Source organism: Ailuropoda melanoleuca, chromosome 2, assembly GCF_002007445.2.
Source record: "Ailuropoda melanoleuca isolate Jingjing chromosome 2, ASM200744v2, whole genome shotgun sequence".
In the NCBI taxonomy this organism is placed as follows: Eukaryota; Metazoa; Chordata; class Mammalia; order Carnivora; family Ursidae; genus Ailuropoda; species Ailuropoda melanoleuca.
Window position 1 is genome coordinate 40,730,373 of NC_048219.1, and position 18,539 is coordinate 40,748,911.

The 18,539-nt window shown below is 39.7% G+C and overlaps 1 protein-coding gene across 4 annotated transcripts in view; it reads left to right on the forward strand.

Annotated features, from left to right (window-relative positions):
* Positions 1–9,080, forward strand: part of IL12RB2 (interleukin 12 receptor subunit beta 2) — a 74,960-nt gene extending 65,880 nt beyond the window's left edge. For 3 of the 4 annotated variants that reach the window (XM_034653652.1, XM_034653651.1, XM_011228353.3), the window contains 3 exons: positions 567–657; positions 3,076–3,175; positions 8,166–9,080. In XM_034653652.1, coding sequence (XP_034509543.1) covers positions 567–657; positions 3,076–3,175; positions 8,166–8,708 — 734 coding nt within the window. In that variant the 3' untranslated portion in view covers positions 8,709–9,080. The remainder of the gene's footprint in view (positions 1–566; positions 658–3,075; positions 3,176–8,165) is intronic. The other variant, XM_019802517.2, reaches the window with a different exon arrangement.
* Positions 9,081–18,539: the final 9,459 nt, after the last annotated feature.

Genomic DNA, 18,539 nt, shown 5'->3' on the forward strand with positions numbered 1-18,539 from the left:
GGAGAATCCTGACACATAGCTGAGTACACATTCATAGCAAGGAATCCGAACAGTTTCAGAGACCCTAGAAAGACAGAAGGCTTTTCCAGTGGTTTGATAAAACCAGTGATACCATTTCTCAGGGGCTGCTTCTGTTCAGATACATCACCATGTGCTTTAATATGTACCATCACTAATCTTCACAGCAACCCGTAAGGTAGACGTCATCATTCACCTTTTATAGATCAAGAATCTGAAGTCCACTGATCCCATAGCAGTCAGCGGCAAAGCCAGGACTAGAACTCAGGGCTCCCAGTTCACAGCCAGCGCTTTGTATACCACACCCCCTTCTCCTTCTGCCCCTGTTAAGAGGAAGGAGCCCTTGTAGGGCTGGAGTCCCTTCCTGAGAACCATAGAGCCGGTCCCCTTAGGACTCCTTCTCCCTAACCGAAGGGACAAAAACAAGTTGGCCTTGTTCCTGAGCCCAGCTAAACAGTAGCTGTGGGGAGGTGCCAGAGGGTTCACGCAACAGTATTTTTAGATGTTCGTGGCAGATAACTCAGTCACAGGGTTTGCTAACTTTTCAGGTAAAACCAGTTGGAGTGTGTTTGTGGCACCAAGCATTTGCATTGCTGTCGTCATAGTGGGCATTTTCTCAATGCGTTACTTCCGGCAAAAGTGAGTTGGTTACATTTTCCAATTTCAGTAACTTTTTTTTAAAAATGATAATAGCTGTTGCCACTATGGGTCAAAGAAATGGGCTTTCTCAAACATTGCTGGTAGCAGACTAAATTTATTCAACTTTCTTGGACAGCAGTATATGTTAAATTTTTTGAAAAAAATTAGAACCTATGATCTAGCAATTCCTAAGTAGAAATTTATTTTAAGTATATCATAAGTATATGCAGATATTTAGTGGCAGATATGTTCACTGAATTATTGTTCATTAATGGAGAACAATTTGAAAGAACCTACATGCCCAGTGATATGGGACTGGTTTCCTACATCACAATATATCTCATGCTGTATGGCATATTATAGCCATTAAAGAGATAGAAGAAAATTAAATGGTATAATATTTGCAATATTACATGTTAAAAAATTGCAAAGAATTACATAACTTCATCTTTTAAAAAGTACATACACACACACATACCCATATGCAAGATATATCAGCTAGCATTAAATTTGCTTCTGTATAACATAAAAAGCCGATTATAGGACTTAAACTGGCTGGCAGTTTCTCACCCAAGTTAAGGAAGTAAACTCAGGTCGAGGACTGGTGTAGTAGCTCTGTAGTCATCAGGGATCTAGGCTCCTTTTGTCATTTTGTGCCACTATCCTCTCTTGGCTTCCATCCTCAAGCTCACTTCATGGTCCAGTGACCATAGCCATCATGCCTGCATTCTACAACTACAGGGGGAAGAAAGGTGCCCACACTTCCCTGTTCCGGAGCCTTTATGTGAAGAAGTCAAGACACTTTACTGAAGAAGTCAGGACACTTTTGGTTACATCTCATTGGCCAGAACTTGGTGGGGCAAAGGAGACAAAAATTGTGGTCTTACATCTGGGCTCATTGTCATCCCAGTATATCAGGGTCCTCTTCCTAAGGAAGAGGGTAAAGGAGTATTGGGTAGTGATTAACACTCTCTGACCCAAGGATAATGCACCAAAATATTAATGGTGGTTCTATCACGGGCTAGAATAACAGGTGATTGTAGTTCTGTTTAACTATTTTCTACAATTTCTTTAAACGGGTATTCTGTAAAGCGAATCTTCTAGAGTTATTCAATACAGAGATTTCTTCAAATGTGTAAAGTAAGAGAAGAGGTCAAAATAAAACTAGCTCAAAGTCATTCTACTAGCCATTGAACTTGTCTGAAAGGCTTTACATTTATTGAAGCTCCCTTGTGTGACAGATACTTCAAAGCACCGCTCTCTTTAGGTAAACTTTGAAAAAGTTTAATTCAAATAGTCAAGTAGGATCAAACTCATCTTCTTGAGGGAAATATTATCAGTTAGGGTGAAGACTTTTTTGTTTAAAAAAAAAGTCACCAGATATATGGCTTTAATAAAAGAGTTTCTCTCCCACGGAACAGTCCTGAGGTGAGTCATCCATGTTGGTTGGCAGCTGTGCTCCACACAGTCATTAGGGACCCAGTTTTCTTCCACCTTATTGGCCCACCATCCCTTGGGCACTGTCCTCATCTGTATGATCTGCTCACATTCGTTTGGAGAAAAACCCGTTACATGGGCCTATCTCTTGCTTCAAAGGGCTAAACATCCATTCTTATTAAACATCAACGCTTTTAAAGCTAGTTCTTAAAAAATGTTTCATATTAGTTTTGAATTTTTTAAAAATAAAAGTTTAAGTCACATGCATTTATAACAAACATATTTAGGACTTTTTTCCTTCCATGTCACGAAAGTAATGTAAACAATTTTAAAATATTTTCAGAAACCCAGAAATGATAGAAAAAAGACCCATATTTCTTCTATCAAATACAACTACTGTTAACAGTTTGGATTATTTATGTTTTTTTTTCTAGGCATTTTAAAAAATACATTTATGTTCAAACTACTTATGCCATTTGTATCTTGTTTTGCTTTTTAAGGTTTTTTTGGTTTTGTTTTGTTTTTACTTTTAGCATAATAGTTTACCTGTTACTGCAAACACTTTATAAACATTATAAACTAAGTAGTAAGCTCCTCACGGACAGGAACTATGTCTTCCTGTTTGCTCCTCCACCCCCAGTATGTGGCACGTGCTCATCACACGCTGGGGCTTCCATCAATGTTTGCGGAATGCATGCATGGCTGGATAGTGACAGCTAAACATTACACTGAGTAAAAGTTTCATAGTTTATTTAGCAAACCCCAAACAGCGGCATCATGAGTCTATCATCTATCCAAACTCCACAGAAAACTAGTCTAGCCTTGCATGATGCATCATCTTTCTCCTTCAGGGTTTTTATGGTACTCATTTGCATACCCCTATACTGAACTGCCTCTTCAGTGAAATCAGTGCACTAAGAACCAATGCCTCCATGCCACTGTGGGCACACTTAACCAGATGTCTTTTTTTTTTATCTATAGGGTATTTGTTCTTCTTTTGGCCCTCAGACCTCAGTGGTGTAGTAAAGAAATTCCAGACCCAGCGAACAGCACCTGGGCCAAGAAATACCCCATTGTGGAGGTAAGGTTATAAGGCCTTACTGGTGAGTTGATGGGATTCCAGTGATGCAGGTTTACCATTCTAGTTACAAGGAGACCTAGGTGCTTAGTTCCTATGGATAAGATGGAGCCCCTGTGCTAGGTTACTGAGTCACCACTCCCACGCACAGAATTTTCTGAAGCTTACGACCAAAAAGACCCATAGCTTTTCATTCCTCTCTCTGCCTTATGCTCCCCTCCTCACCTCAACTACTTCAAAAGAAATTTAAAAAGCAAGTGTTTTTGCCATTTGCTGAGCACTAGCTTGACTCATCCAAATTCAAGAGAATTGGAGTTTTACCGTGACATTTCCTGTCCTGAGCATAGAACAGATAAATAGAGCTCAGACTATTTTGGTGTTGGCAGAAAGCCAGTAAGTCATTCCATTGTGTAAGGAAAAGGTTTTCAAGGAGAGGCTGCTCAGCTGGCAGATGGGAGAGCGGAGACTAAAGGATGAGAAGGGCACTGCTGCACAGCCCGAGGAGGTGAGAATAGCTCACGTGGGCAAGATGGTCATCTCGGGTGGGTGTTCTGGGAGTTGGAGGCATCTGAACATGAAGCAGGACTGTGCATTTCAGGGGAGCAAAGGGGAGGAAGACAGTATGCCAGTATTCTTCCCATTGCCCGGCACCCTGGCAGCCCCACACTCTCCCTCACACCTCATAGCCATTCTCCTCCAAGATTCTCCTCCTCAGTTACACAGCACATTCTCTCATCCACACCCTTCCTCAGGCCAGAAGCCAGTGGTACCAGCTGCTGCTCAGAGAGCGGGTTTCAGCCATGTCTGCCTCAGTGGGAACTGAAGTCACTACTGTTAGTGCCTTTGAAATAAAGTCTGGGTGCAAACCCCACCTCTGCTACTTACTATGGCGGATGGCCCTTGGGCAACTTGCCTGATGAACTGAGCCCTAGTTTTACCCTCTGTACAGGAATGGACAGTATCTCCCATGTAAACTGGTGTGGGGATTAAGTAAAATGCCGTGTAATGCACGTGGGTCATACAAGGCAAAGGTCGTTCACTTTCTTCCCAGGAAGACTCACACTTGACATATTTCACTATTGAGGTATTTTGTCCCTATTAAGTTACAGTAGCAAGAACAGTAACAACAGTTTTTATATATGTAGACATATATTTAATTATATATATGTCATATACATGATAATTATATATAACATAGTATATAATTGTATTATTAAATAATATATTCATATGTTTATATATATTTATCTGAGGCATACCTCAGATTTATTGGTTTAGTTTTGAACCACTGCAATAAAGCGAATATTGCAATAAAGTCAAAAGAATTTTTAGGTTTCCCAGTACATATAAAAGTTATGTTTATATTACACTGAAGTCTATTAAGTGTGCAGTGTACTGTCTAAAAACACAATATACATACCTTAATTTCAAAATCCTTTACTACTAAAAAATTCTAATCCTCATCTGCGTTTTCTGCTAGTCATAATCACTGATCATATATCACCATAACAAATATATTAATGAAAGAGTTTGAAATGTTGCAAGAATTACCAAAATGTGACACAAAGACATAAAGTGAACAAATACTGTTGGAAACATGATGCCAGTAGACTTGTTTGAAGCAGGGTTGCCACAAACCTTCATTTTGTAAAAGACAGAGTATTTGCAAAGTGCAATAAAGCCAAGCAGGATAAAATGAGGTATATCTATAGCTTTTATATAGCAGGCACTTTAAAAAACAAAACCCTTTTCATGCATTAAAATCTAATCCATACAACAGCTCTAGGAGGTTGCACTATTATCCTCATTTCAAAGATGAGAAAACTGAGGGACAGAGGATTAAGTAACTTGCCCAACACCAGTTGGCTAGTAAATGGTGGGTCCTGGATTCACATACAAGTAGGATGTTCTATCTGCCATTATATTGTATGCTCTAAAAGATCTTTAAGCATAAGTGAGGGGAGTGTTTCTAGCAGTCAGCACCTCTGAGCTGAACAGGCTAACTGAAGAGGTATTCACACACTGGGCCCTAACTTGGTGGCAATCTTGTGATGACCTACGCGCACACACTCAATAAGGATGCTGTTGCCGGTGGCAGAGATGATTCAAATACGAGAAGCTGCATCATTTGAGCTTTAAGATCTCTCTCTTCCAATGCTGAGATTCCACAGTCCCACGTCCTAAGAGCCTGAAATAGCACAGTGGGAAGCATCTCTGGGTCAGTCTCGGACACCTGGCTCCCAAACTTGTAGCTTTGGCGTCATGGTCTCTGTCTGCCTCTGGTTGGGAATGAGGAGAAACAGAGGCATGCAGGGCCTAGGAAAGCCGTAAAAACCTAGAAGAAATGCTAAGACAGACACACAAAGGTTTAGGGACATTAACACAGGGAAAAGATAATAGAAATTGCCATCCATGTGTCCAAAATTGTATAGTGTAAGTATGTTCATTGTAGCATTATAAATAGAAGCCAAAAAACTGGGCATAATATAGCCTGCTACCAGGGGAGCAGATTAAACGTGGGTACATCTATACAACAAGATTTAAGCAACTACTAAAAAAAGAGAGAGATCCACATGTCTAAAAATCCCTAAGATACTTGAAGGTGAAAAAAACAGTTTGTAACAGTTGTCTAAAATGGGTTCTCATTTGTATAAAAAGGAGGGAGATTTTATATACACACACAACTGCAGCATGTGTAGAGGATATTTCTGGAAGCCTACATATGAAACTGATAATGCTGGCTGCCTTTGAGTAGCGGGTTGGAGGTTAAGAGGGTCACTTAATTTTCATTACAAAGTTTCTTCAAACTTTAACAAAACTATGTGCATATATATCTTTTGCAAAAATAACTGGTAAATTAGAAAATAAAATTTAGCTTAAACATGGCATCTGTGATGATGGCCTTGAGGCAGCCTCAGAACTCCGTGTCACTTGACCACTGAAGTGGGTGGACTGTTTTTAAAGACCCAAACTGCTCTCCTGGTAATAGGCTGAGGCAAACATTAGAAACAATATTCTTTCACCTCCAACAAAATTCTCAGAATTCTTTGAGCTCCCAGGCCTTAGATCCCCCTTACCACTTTTTAAGATGTTTTAAGATGTGTCTAAAATATAACATGTCTTCAAGCTCTTGAGAAAAGGCCAAATCATAAAGGGGATTACGGGGATGTTCTCCATTTTGAGTTTGTAGAAACTAAACCGTGTCCATGAGGTACCCGAACTAATGGTGGTCTCAGAGGCCTTACCCCAGGACTTGTTAGCCAGGGGCCCTGCTTTGTACAAGCTCGAAGGAGCAGGCTCTATCAATACTGTCAAAGCCTTCAAGAAGGCATAGCAAATGCCTCACCTTATGAAAAAAAAAAAAAAAACCATTTCCGCATCCTGTGTAGTCTCTCCCACACCTGGGGTAGCAGTGCTTTGTTAGCTCCGCTTCCCTGAGCTAAAGACCATCTACCAAGCCAGACCACTGTGCCATGGCCAGTTTGGGTAATGATCAGAAAAGAGCACACTCCCAAAAAAGAAACACACACTTACCCTCTAGCTTGTCAGTGTCCTTTGCAGAAGTCTGTCCTGAGACAGCACCATCAGTCACTTGTTGGAATCTTGCCATGCTCGAGGAAAGAAGGGGACATCAGAGGCCAATCTAGACCTAAGCACTCTTATACAATTTGGCATTTGACAGATGAGGACAAAGGCCAGAGAAGTTGATGGAGTTTCCCCAAGCTGTAGAGTTTCGGAGTTGGGACTAGTCCTCAGGGTTTCCCCTGTCCTAAGGCTATTTTTTGTCATCCTACCCCTCTCTTAAGGCATGAATGATCCCTGATTGTAGATGGTTTATGGACATGTTAAAAAAAAAGAAAAAGTGACAGTATAAAATATCATGTGCCAAGAACCTGAAAGTGGTTCTTTGCTGTTGTAGGAGTCTAGTGGAGGAAACAATCAGGAGGGGCTTCATGAGAGAGGAAGGGCATCAAGCAGGAAATGGTGCAGCCAACAAAAGCAGGGTGGAGGTTGGCAGTGGAAGCGCCCAGTGTGGTGGTGGCACTGAGAAAAAATGTGTTTAAAAAGACCAGGATGGTGTGCCTGAAATAGTTTCTGAACGGAGACATGAGGAGGTAGAGGAAGGTGCAAGAACCACTACCAATCTAAGGGCTAGAAGCTTCACTGCACATGCAAGTCTATATGATAGCGGCTTTGGAACTCTGCTTTAGAAAGATCAAGAAGTCAGTGTGGAAGATAGTTTTGAGGGGTAGGTAGAGCCCAATAAAGCACAGAAAGAGAAATGTTAATAAAGCACTTGGACTCAGGAATCCACAATAAGATGGGAAAGGAAAGAATTAGGACATTGAAGAGCTAGTAACTGATGTGATATTGACAAAGAGAAGGCAGAGAAGTAACAAATTAGCCATAGAGGAAAAAGAATGAATTACTCCAGTTTCCAGTTTACCCTGAACCTTTAATCAAAGCCCAAACTCATTAGCATCCTTTAAAGATCTCATTAGGCAACCTCAGATTTCCAAAGCCTCAGTTTGCCTGGCAAAAGAAAGAACTAGTAGGTTCCAGAACAGAACAGTCCTGGCCTGTTACCTCCCTACTTGGAAAGTATTTCTCTCAAGATTAGCTCTTGTGTGACTTCTTGCAAGTCTTCTCTGCCTCCTCCCCCAGACAGGAGTAAGCCCAGCCTTCCCTTTGCACCTACCTCACCCTCTATCCTGGAGAAATAGCTAGTGCAGTTGGACTCCTCAGAAACAGTCTGGCTGAAGGTTGACCAGTCGAGTCACTCCCTGGCTGGGGGGTTGAGGAGTCCATGGCTCCTGTCTGTCTTCCTCCCAATGTTAACTGCTTCACTCCTGTCACAAAGTCAACGGCCCAGTGTCCCACCTTGAGCCAACTAGGCAGTGCAGCCTTCAAGGCTACATAACCCTGGAGAAGTCAGTTGTCAAGGGCTACTTACGTAACATGGCTGTATGAGCCTCTTCCTCCCCTTTCTCAGGAGAAGACGCAGCTGTCCTTGGACAGGCTCCTGACAGAATGGCCCAATCCTGAAGAACCTGAGACCCTGGTCATCACCGAAGTCCTTCATCAAGTGACCCCAGTCTTCAGACATCCCTGTCACCCCAACTGGCCGGACAAAGGACAAGGGGTCCAAGGTCACTTCACCTCTGAGGAAGACACAGGGTACAGTGCCTCAAGCCTACCACCTTCAAAAGCTCTCATAGCAGAGACAGGACAACTAGTGGATCTGTACAAGATGCTGGGGAGCAGGGGCCCTGACTCAAAGCCAGGACACCTAGTCAGCCCCTTGACAGCCCTCCCAGTGGACTACCTTCCCACCCATGAGGGATACTTACCCTCCAACATAGAGTATCTCCCTTCACATGAGGTTCCTATAACTGACCCTCTGGAAGAACTAGAGCCTCAGCACATCTCTCTCTCTGTTTTCCCTTCAAGTTCCCTTCACCCACTCACCTTCTCCTGTGATAAGAAGCTGACTCTGGATCGGTTAAAGATGGGGTGCAGCTCCCTCATGCTGTAAGTGGTGAAGCTTGGAAAGTCAATGTGTTCCCAGGCCCCAATGAGTCCCACTTTCCCAGCCCCCTGCTCCAGTGGTCAACACCTCTGGGTGCTGCCATCAGGTTTGCAACTAGAGGGCAGACAAGCCGCTCAGGGTCAATCTTGGGAACTGAGAGTTGGCCTTAACCCAGATACCTCATCTTGTCTTCTCCAGAGCCTTAGTATTACGGTTAACCCTTGAATAATGTGAGAGTTAGGGGCACAGGCTTAAATCAGTGTTTTTTTTTGAGTCCCCAGAAAGTTAACTGTTGGCCTGATGACCACTCATTGATAACATAGTTTGTTGTATGTATTATATACTGTATTCTTACAATAAAGCTAGAGAAAATGTTAAGAAAATCATACGGAAAATGTATTTATAGTACTGTACTGTATTCACTGAAGAAAATCCACCTAAATAGACCCGCACGGATAAAACCTATGTTGTCCAACGGTCACCTATACACTGTGTGCACCTAGACTCCAATCTGGGTTCCTCCAACTTTCTTGGCTCTGTTGGCCAGTAAAGGGAAAGGGCAGAGTGGAAACCAAGGCTCTTACTAGCAATCACTAACAGTCCAGGGACTGCTCATGCAACAATTTATAAGGCAGCTACTACACAGCAGGTCATACACCTGGGTCAGTAGCATCCAATAGGCCTAAGGTAGAAATGTTATATTTATCTTCACTGTTCAAAGCTGTAGATATGAACCACATTGGCATGTGTGTAGTAGTGATGAGGAAGTAAGTGGTTTTGATTGTAATTAGTCACACATGGCTAGTGGCTACTGTATTGGAGGGCACGAATCTAAATGACAGATATACTAGTAAACATTACAGGAGTTTTCAGAACAGATCAACCCAGTTTTACAGATGAGGACATAAAAGACCCTGGTGAACACCAATATAAAAGGCCCCCCAAGATGGTCATGAATGTCCTTGTGAAATCCTACACAAATGTACCTTCTTCCTATTTTATCTTCATCCTTTCAGTGAATCAAGGGCAGCTGGATGATGGAAAGTTACCAGAAACCTGCCCTTAAGACCCTGGGCCTCTAAACCCTAACCACTAATGTTATACTTGTGTCATCCCTTTCTCTCCAAGGCATCCTGTTTTTCCTTCCTCAGGAAGGCTCTGAGTTGGTCCTCAGACAGCTCAAGTTGAGCCTAGAAGATAATTCTTTTTCTTAACATGAACTTTAACACAATGCATGTTTTACTCATTTAAAGCTGGCGTGTCACCATCCCTTACCCCATCACTGCCTCTATCCCTTCACTATAGGCCTTTCTGCAAAGGTGGTAGGGAAGGCTTTCAAAATGCTTAGCGCCCTTCCCAAAATAACAGGCTGTCAAGCCCCGGGCCTACCCCTTACCCTGACCTCAACCCAAACACTGGCACCAAGACAGTGTTGGTTTACCAGATGTCCCTCAGAGCTCTAGAAATTGAAATCATGAGCATTTGTTCTGCTTATTCATGTTTAATTCTTTATCTATGCTCCCTGCCACTCCAAACATCTTTAGTTTCCTCAGGCTTTCTTTGAAAAGCTAAAGTTCCTTCCTTACATCTATTCTACTCTATTTAGGTGCTGAGCGTCACCCTTGCACATGGCTTCTTGCATCTCAGCAGCCTCAGTGTTGGCTTGTCTATACCCAGGATGTGGTGCCCCATGTTTGACTGTTTATAAGTCATAACAGACAAGGCCACCTCCTCAGAAGCTGGCTAACTTATCACCTCTTGACAATGGGAGCCAACTTCCCTTCTTGCAGTACCTGCTTTACCTATTTTGGATTTTCTTTTGATTGCCTGATACCCATCTTAGTCATTCATCCCTTCCCCGCTTGGACCCAACACCTAGCTCCAATTCCCTTATTACCCCTAGACTCTTTCCCATCTCCAGGTGATATTGCATTTGTTTTCCTAAAAAAGTTAAAAAAAAAATTTTAAAAAGACTTCCTTGACCTCTGAAGGCTCCTTTTATGACTGCTGAGGTCTCATCCCCTCAATGCTTCCGTAAGCATGATGCCCATACCACTTACTTCCTCTACTGGACTGTAAGACACGAAGGCAGGAACGATGGTAATCTGCTTCCCCAGCACCATGCCTGGTTCACAGTAGGCTGTCAATAAAAAGTAAGAACCATCACCTGCCACTGCTTTCACTTGTTCCTTCTGTTCCAGAAGCCAGTCTAGCTGTGCCTGCTTCCTCTTTATTGGGACAACTGAGTTTGTATTTGTTCTTCATTCCCAACATTCTACCCTACTGTTCACTAACACTGCTATAGAATACATGTAGCAGTAGCTCTTATTTTAAAGACCTCTTTGAGCTTTAGCTGCTCACTCTGCCAGATAAAATATCCTCTTTTCATGAACAGCTGAGGACGGGTAACCTTGTTCTGCCCTTGCCAAGTAGTTTTCACAATCCCCTCATCCCGCAGATGCAGTCAAAATACCAAATCAGGTTGCCTCCTTTAACCAGGACTAGATGAAGCTCATGAATATTCATACGCCCAGTTTTTATTACTCAGGAAAATTAGCTATGATTTTAATCCTCACTCCTTCTGTACATCCCAAATCTCTGCTCTATTGAAACACATCAAATTCTCTAAGGCCTAAATACTACAAATAGAGTCCAAGTTCACTCTTAGTGGATTCATGGGAATCTTCATCACTAATTCTTGTGTACAGATCCTTATCTTAAATTGCCCCTTGAAAGGGCCCTCTTTCCCAGAAGCCAGAGATTCTATTTCCTGGGCCTCTGTCTTCTTTTTTGGCAATAAAGTCTAACTAGTGTTATCTGGTTCTTTTCCCTTTACTGACTTTTCCCTTCCATTCTGTCCTAATTTCTCAGCTTCCATTAATAGCCCACAGCTGCAACTCACCAATGCCCTGAGGCCAGGGAAAGACATGCCAAGCTAGGCACATTCTATTCTAGTCAATCCCTTCTGTTTGATTCTTGGTTTTTCTCCATTAGCCTTTTTTTCCTTCATCTGATACAGTTGTGATCTGTTCCAATATTGCAGCTCAAACCCTCCAAAAGAACCCCACTTTTCTCTTCCCAATCTGAAGTACTCCTGGACATTCATATTATCCATCCTATGAAAGGATGATAGGTGAACTCTGAAGTAAAATCACTTCTCTAGAATAAAGGTCTCCTCTTCCCACTAATAAAAGATAAGCAATTCAGTCAATTGGCTGTCAACAGAAAGGAGTCAGATCTTTACATCACAGCCTAGATAAGAATAAATCTCCAATTAAAACTTTGCAAAACACATACACCAAGTTAGATAAAAATATATGCAATATATGCCCAAAATAACTAACTTAGGTGCTCTTAAGAGATCAGTATAAAAGCCAACACTAAAGAAAAATGGACTGAGCCAACTCACAATACATGTAAACTGCCCAAGTAACATGAAAAAACAATCACCTGTAATCAAAGAAATGAAAGTTAAATACCATTTTTCACTTATCAACTTAGCAAAATCAAGGGGAAAATTAGCCAGTATTAATCAGAGAATATGGTGCTCACAAACAGGAATGTTAGCTGGCTCCTTTCTGGAGGCATTTGGGCAATAATATTCTGTAAAATTTGAGTAAGTAACTCCACTCCTAGCAATGTAGACTAAAGAACAGTATAAATATCGTAAATTGGATAAAGGACTGATCACAGCATAGTTTAAAATGGAGAGGGGGCCTAAACGCCCTTCAGTACGGACCTGCTTATATCATAATCCATATAATGAAACACTCAATTTCATGGAGTTTGATTCCAGTTTTAGGACACACCATTACTTTATGTTCTGAGTAGGAAAAACTGCTAATTAAACTATAATATTCCATCAATTTCTATGATGGACATTCCCCCACCATTTTAACATGCCTGAAATTGGAATGGATTTTAGAATTGCTGAAAAGCATACTATACAGTCTTCATAAAAGTGTAACAATATTTGACATGGAAATGGTCAGTTACAAAAGGCTGAATAGAATCATCTCACTCTTATAAAATCAATGCAAACACAAAAACCACCCAGGAAGAATATACACCAAAATGCTAGTGGTTATCTCCAGCCATAGGTTTTTAAATTACATTTTTGCATTCTTTTCACCAAATACTCACTACTTTTATAACTGGATAAAGTTAATAAAATAAGAAGTATTACCACTTTCTTTCCGAAGACTTGAAACAGTGGATCTAGAGACCCTACTGAGCACTTTAAGCCCATGCCGCCTTCATCCTCCACCGTGTCTGGCACTTTCACTGACCAATAGTACTCCTGTCAGAGGGCATAGCAGAAAAGTAAAAAAGGCAAAGTAGATGACACGTTCGGTGAGGGTGGGGGTTGGAAATTTTAGGGTAATAACTTAAATGGATCTTGGAAATACTGTTTACATCACAAGCCAGTTTTTCCCAAATAGACATTTTAACAGGAATAATTATCAATAACATCTAACAAAGTCCTTAGTACATGCAGTTTTGAAGGGTGTAATGCAGTGCTCACTCTGACTATAGAGGTGGGGAAACAGATACAAACTCGTAAATCACGTTAACTAGTACTTGAAACTAGTCTTGTTTCAGAGCATAAGCTTTACTCTGTAATTCCTTCCTATGCATGACTGCTCTACAAATATACATCAGCTGGGGTTCTGACTGTAGTTGACTATAATTCCATAAAAATCTTTGATGTGTATTTTTACTAGGTAACCAAAAAACGGCATTTCCATACTTAAGTTCTAGATTATTGGTTCTTGAGAAATCTACCTAAAACCATGGTAAACCTTAAATGACCAGAAAAAATCTGGCACTCCTGAATTTGCAAACTTACCACCCAGCTATTCTAAATCCTGTAATAGAAGGCACAGGTAGGCCATGGAAAGGAAGTAACACTCCCAGTAAAGTCCATTATTTTAAGGAATCAGTAAACTGAGTATTTAAAGCTGTAAGTATATTATGCCTTTTAAATAGAAAAATAACGAGAGCTTTTCTTAATTTCTCTTTAATACCTATTACCCCACCCAACTTATTTTTTCCACATACGAAGGCTGTTTCTTGGGGTGCATTTGACTTAATTTTGTTGTGTATGTGAATTGTTGAAACATGAAACAATCCATTCTGTGGTAACTGGTTATACATTTTGTTAGTGGTCATTTATTTATGGCAGCAAAGCTATTCTTAAGTTGGTTCTGCTGAGATTTCAATCGCATCTCTAAGAGACAAACTTATTAAATGTGCTGTCATGTGTTCCCTTTAAAAGTCAATTTACGCCTCTTTTTAATTTCCACAAATTTAAATAATTCTTCCTTAAGAGACCCTGGCCTTGCCCTAGGCAAAAAAATGTTAGGTGAGGTTCAAAATACCCTTCCTTGTCAATTTCACATTTGATTACCTGTAAGTTAATAGGACCCCAAAGGAATACTGTAGTAACTATTAGGGAGCCCTGAATTGTCACTGATCAGGCCTGAACACCCCATAGCAGGATACTTTTACTAGTTCAAAAAACTGCGGAAGCATTCTTTCAATGTCAGATGAAAACCTCTAACCATAAGACACTTGTTCTTTATGAAAGAAAATCTCAATTTACCTGCTAAAATGGCAATCATAGCAGACAATGTGGCCTATGTTAGGCTGAGGGCACATTTCTTGTGCCACCTCAACTAAGGAGCCTGGCGATTCCATCCCCAGTCCTCCCCAAACAAAAACTCTCAAGGTGAAAGTAGGGTGTTGCAAGATTTTAGAAACAGAAATCTTAACTTTATTCCATCACAGAGAGTAAAAAGATCATTTGCCATCTTTCCACAACACTGTATAAATACTTCTTCTAAAGGTTTTCTCCTTATAATTACAACTTCATTATGACTAGATTCCTTTGGATTCCTATACACTCCCTTTAGTTTACCCCTCCTGGTCTATGACAAGGTCGATTTCAAAGCAGCTGCAAAAGAGTTTTTAGAAAACACTCACTTTGACCTGCTTGCAACTGACTAAAATTAACTTGCAAGGATAATTAAGTAAGTCATTTCTCCAGCTACAGATGCAATCTTCAAATCAATTCAGATTTCTTTCCTCTAAAAATCTGCAGTTATTTTTAAAGTCTAATAACTCTTAAAGTAGCAAGACTGATGATCCTGAAAAAAAGGGGAACATCCTTGTCCTCCTGTAACTGGGATGTGCTTATTTCAGTTCTTCAATTAACAAAACAATATATTGGCAATTTTCTCTAAATAAATCTGGCCCATTTTCTCCTGAAGGGAACGTATTCTGAGGATTTCACTTAGCATTACACACCATCTAAACCTCTTCTCTACTTCAGTCAACATGACTTCCAAGAGTTCTACCATGACCCAAGAAGTGTGTAAGCATGTGGAAGGCGAATCTGTTAAAAACTTCGGTTTACTGGGTTTTGTTAATACAGTGACTAAATGCCACTCAATCTTCAAGGGATACCATTATGAATAAAATATACTTGCTCAATTATGCTGATCTCCATCCTAGTGACCAGTAACAGGTCTTAAGAGTACCTTTATCCAATCCATTCTTCTCATGCACTCTTCAGCTCTTTAGACTTTAGCACTTAAGAAAAACCTTGGTAACTATGTATCATAAAATCATGCTGAAACAAAATTATCTATAGTTTTTGGGAAAGTTCTTCCTTTACTGGAAAAAAAAAGTGTGGAAGCTTCACTGAAAATTCAGAATTTATAGGTAAAAGACAAACCAACTCTCTCTCTAAACAGAAAGGTATGTTTAGTTCAATTCACCAATCATGAAGCCTAAACATTTTCAGCCATGAAACTGGAAGTTGGCAGGGGTGGGTGGGTGGCAACAACTACCATCTTCTTTGATGTGTTTAGTCATCAATTTCCACAACCACCTCTGGCAGTCTGAGCACTCTTGAGTGTGTGGCTGCCAAACAAAGCAACATTTCACTAAGGATTATTACACCCAAGTGTGAAACAAAGAATTCAACAGGTTTCCAAAACAAAGTTTTTGACATTATTCATCAGCTAATAAATTTTAGGCCCAAGGTAACAAAACTCCATGCAGTCAAACGTCGAGAACCACTTTCAGGTAGACCACTATATTTATAAAGAATCTTCATGCTAGATAGATGAAAACCAGTGCCATTTCTTCAAATTAAGACAGCTCTTTAAGTCCTATAATCTTTAAGAGAAATCATCAGTTACAACTACAATTGAGGTTAATATAATCAATACTGTCAGTTCACCAAGTATCAAAATCCTGAATATTAACTAGCCCTTTGCTCTCCACATTTCTATACCAATAACACTTTATGCAGCTATTTAAGAAATAAAGCCATATCAAGATCAGAGCAACTCTCCCAACACCAGGTATCAGTTATCCAAAATAGGTTTAAGAAATCCATAATTAATCAGAATTATCAGATATTAGTAATCACCTGGTATCTTTTATGTCTTCCAAGCACAAAGCTTAGCATACACATAAGCATACTAGGAACTACTACACCCTGCCAAATAGGCGGCAAAAGGGACAATGTTACTAATTTAAAACACTTAAGTACCTACATAATTAACACCTCAAACAAAAACATAATTTGGTAATTTCCTAACTTGTACGGGTCATTTTTCATCTTTTCTTTCCATTTAGAAATGCACAATTGACTCCTAGTTATTTATGAGATAATCAATGGCACAACAACTAAATTCTGCCCAAATGAATATTCTCCTAAACTCTGAGAAATGCAGTCATCAAGAAGCCAGTCCCCAGCTCAACCTATGGAGTTAATGAAGACATTTGTTGCCCAGCATCAGGATCCCTGCTCAGCGGGAAGCCTGCTTCTCCCTCTCCCACTCTCCCTGCTGGTGTTCCCTCTCTCGCTTTGTCTCTGTCCAATAAATAAATACAATCTTAAAAAAAAAAAAAAGACATTTCTCACCTATACGAAACGTTCACAATGCTCACCTCATGGGAAAAACCAGTTAGAACAGTTTAGCACTGACAAAACTAGCGCTGAACATAAAACATTAAACTGTAATCACGGCATTAAGCGTACTCTTACAGCAAATTTATACTTTCCTAAGTTTTCAGTTACAAGTTATATAATCTTTTTTAAACAAGACCATCTTTACTAGAGGCTACCACATATCTTGCCTTTCTTCTGACTATAGAAGAGGTATTTTAATATACTTCTAACTTCACAACTTCCCATGGGGGAAGAGGATTTAATTTGTACCTAGAACTAAATTATCATTTAAAAGAACTCTTCTATGTTGACCTGGGAATGATAGCTTAAGATCAGGAGTCAACAAATATTTTCTATAAAGGGACAGTTGTTTTATAATTTGTGTGCTACATCCATCTTTTGTTATGGTAGTAATGGTTTTTAACCCTTTAAAAATGTGTAAGTATTCTTAGCTCATCAACTACAAAAGCAGGCCGAAGGCTGAAGTCTGGTGACTCCTTGCTTAGATATAGAACTTATTTAAACACTCCTTTCCAATGCCATCTTCCTGAGGCCAAAATCGTGATAGCTTCAATAATATATCTTTATATCCTCATCATTTTCTGAAATTAAGTCTCTCATCCTTTAGACAATTTTTCTTTCCTTATATTCTTAGTGATTCCTCTCAGCCTTAAACAGGCTTACTTCAATCAGTCCTTGAACATCATCTCTATTTAACCTAAAAATCAAGTGGGATTTTCATGAGAGAATGTGTTTATGGTAATCTTAGACTGAGCAAAAAAAGAAACCACCCAAAATCCTAAAAGCTGCCAGTCAATATAATCTTAATGCTAAAACTTCGACAATTTTGCAAATCACATCAATAGATTAGCTCACTAATTACTAGGTCTGAAAATTTGGTTAAGATCATTTTACAACTTGTCACTATTCTGTAAAGTATACCACTAACCACGCTCTGGGCTTTCTCCAGTTAACTTGGAGATATGGCTTATGTTTAGACTCACTAAACACAGGTTAATTTCAGAATTAAAAATGTATGGGTTAAAATCTAAGTATTAATTTACTTTCTTTAGAAAATACAATTTAAATGTACCTGAGAGCTCTAGAATTTGCAAACTAGTTACTTCAAAGTTGGGACAGATGGCCATTAATACACCTGATATAATCTTACCTTAAAGTCAGTATCATTCAGGTTCCAGCAGCTTCACACTTGTGGTGTTTTTTAACCTTTTAATACTTGTTGGTTCCTTCTACATAACACTAGTGCTCTTAAAGATGTATTTTAAATATCCAATACATAATATTTAGACTTTGTATGCAACTCCCTAATGGCACAAAATTTTCCTATTTCAGTGCAATGACCTCTAGCAATTAGAAAAATAATAAAATCAGAATGAGTACTTAATACTCTCCTTCCAAACCCATAGCTAGAAATAAGCCCCAAGTATATTTACAACCCTGAAGATGATGTGTCATGCTTCCACATGTTTAAAATAAAACTGAGTAAATTAACTAGATACGTAATACCTACTGCACATTTTAAAATTTCTCCTAATTCCACACAGGTCTCCAAAAACTACTGAACTAAAAAAATAAACTAGATTCCAATTATTTCAATGCAAGTTGGAAATGTCTTAATAATAAGTACCAACTCTGGCATTATTCCCATGTAAAAGCATCAAGATATATGTTCATTAAACATTAAATCAGCCACCACTATTTAGAGATCTGTATTAAGGGATTTTTTAAGTATTATATCATTTGTTTAAAAAAAGAATGGCATTCAGTATGGTTAACCTTCACACTCAAAATGTGATTTGCTAAAAGAAATGCCAGTTGCCATGTCAGTCCTTCAAATTCATTTTACAAGT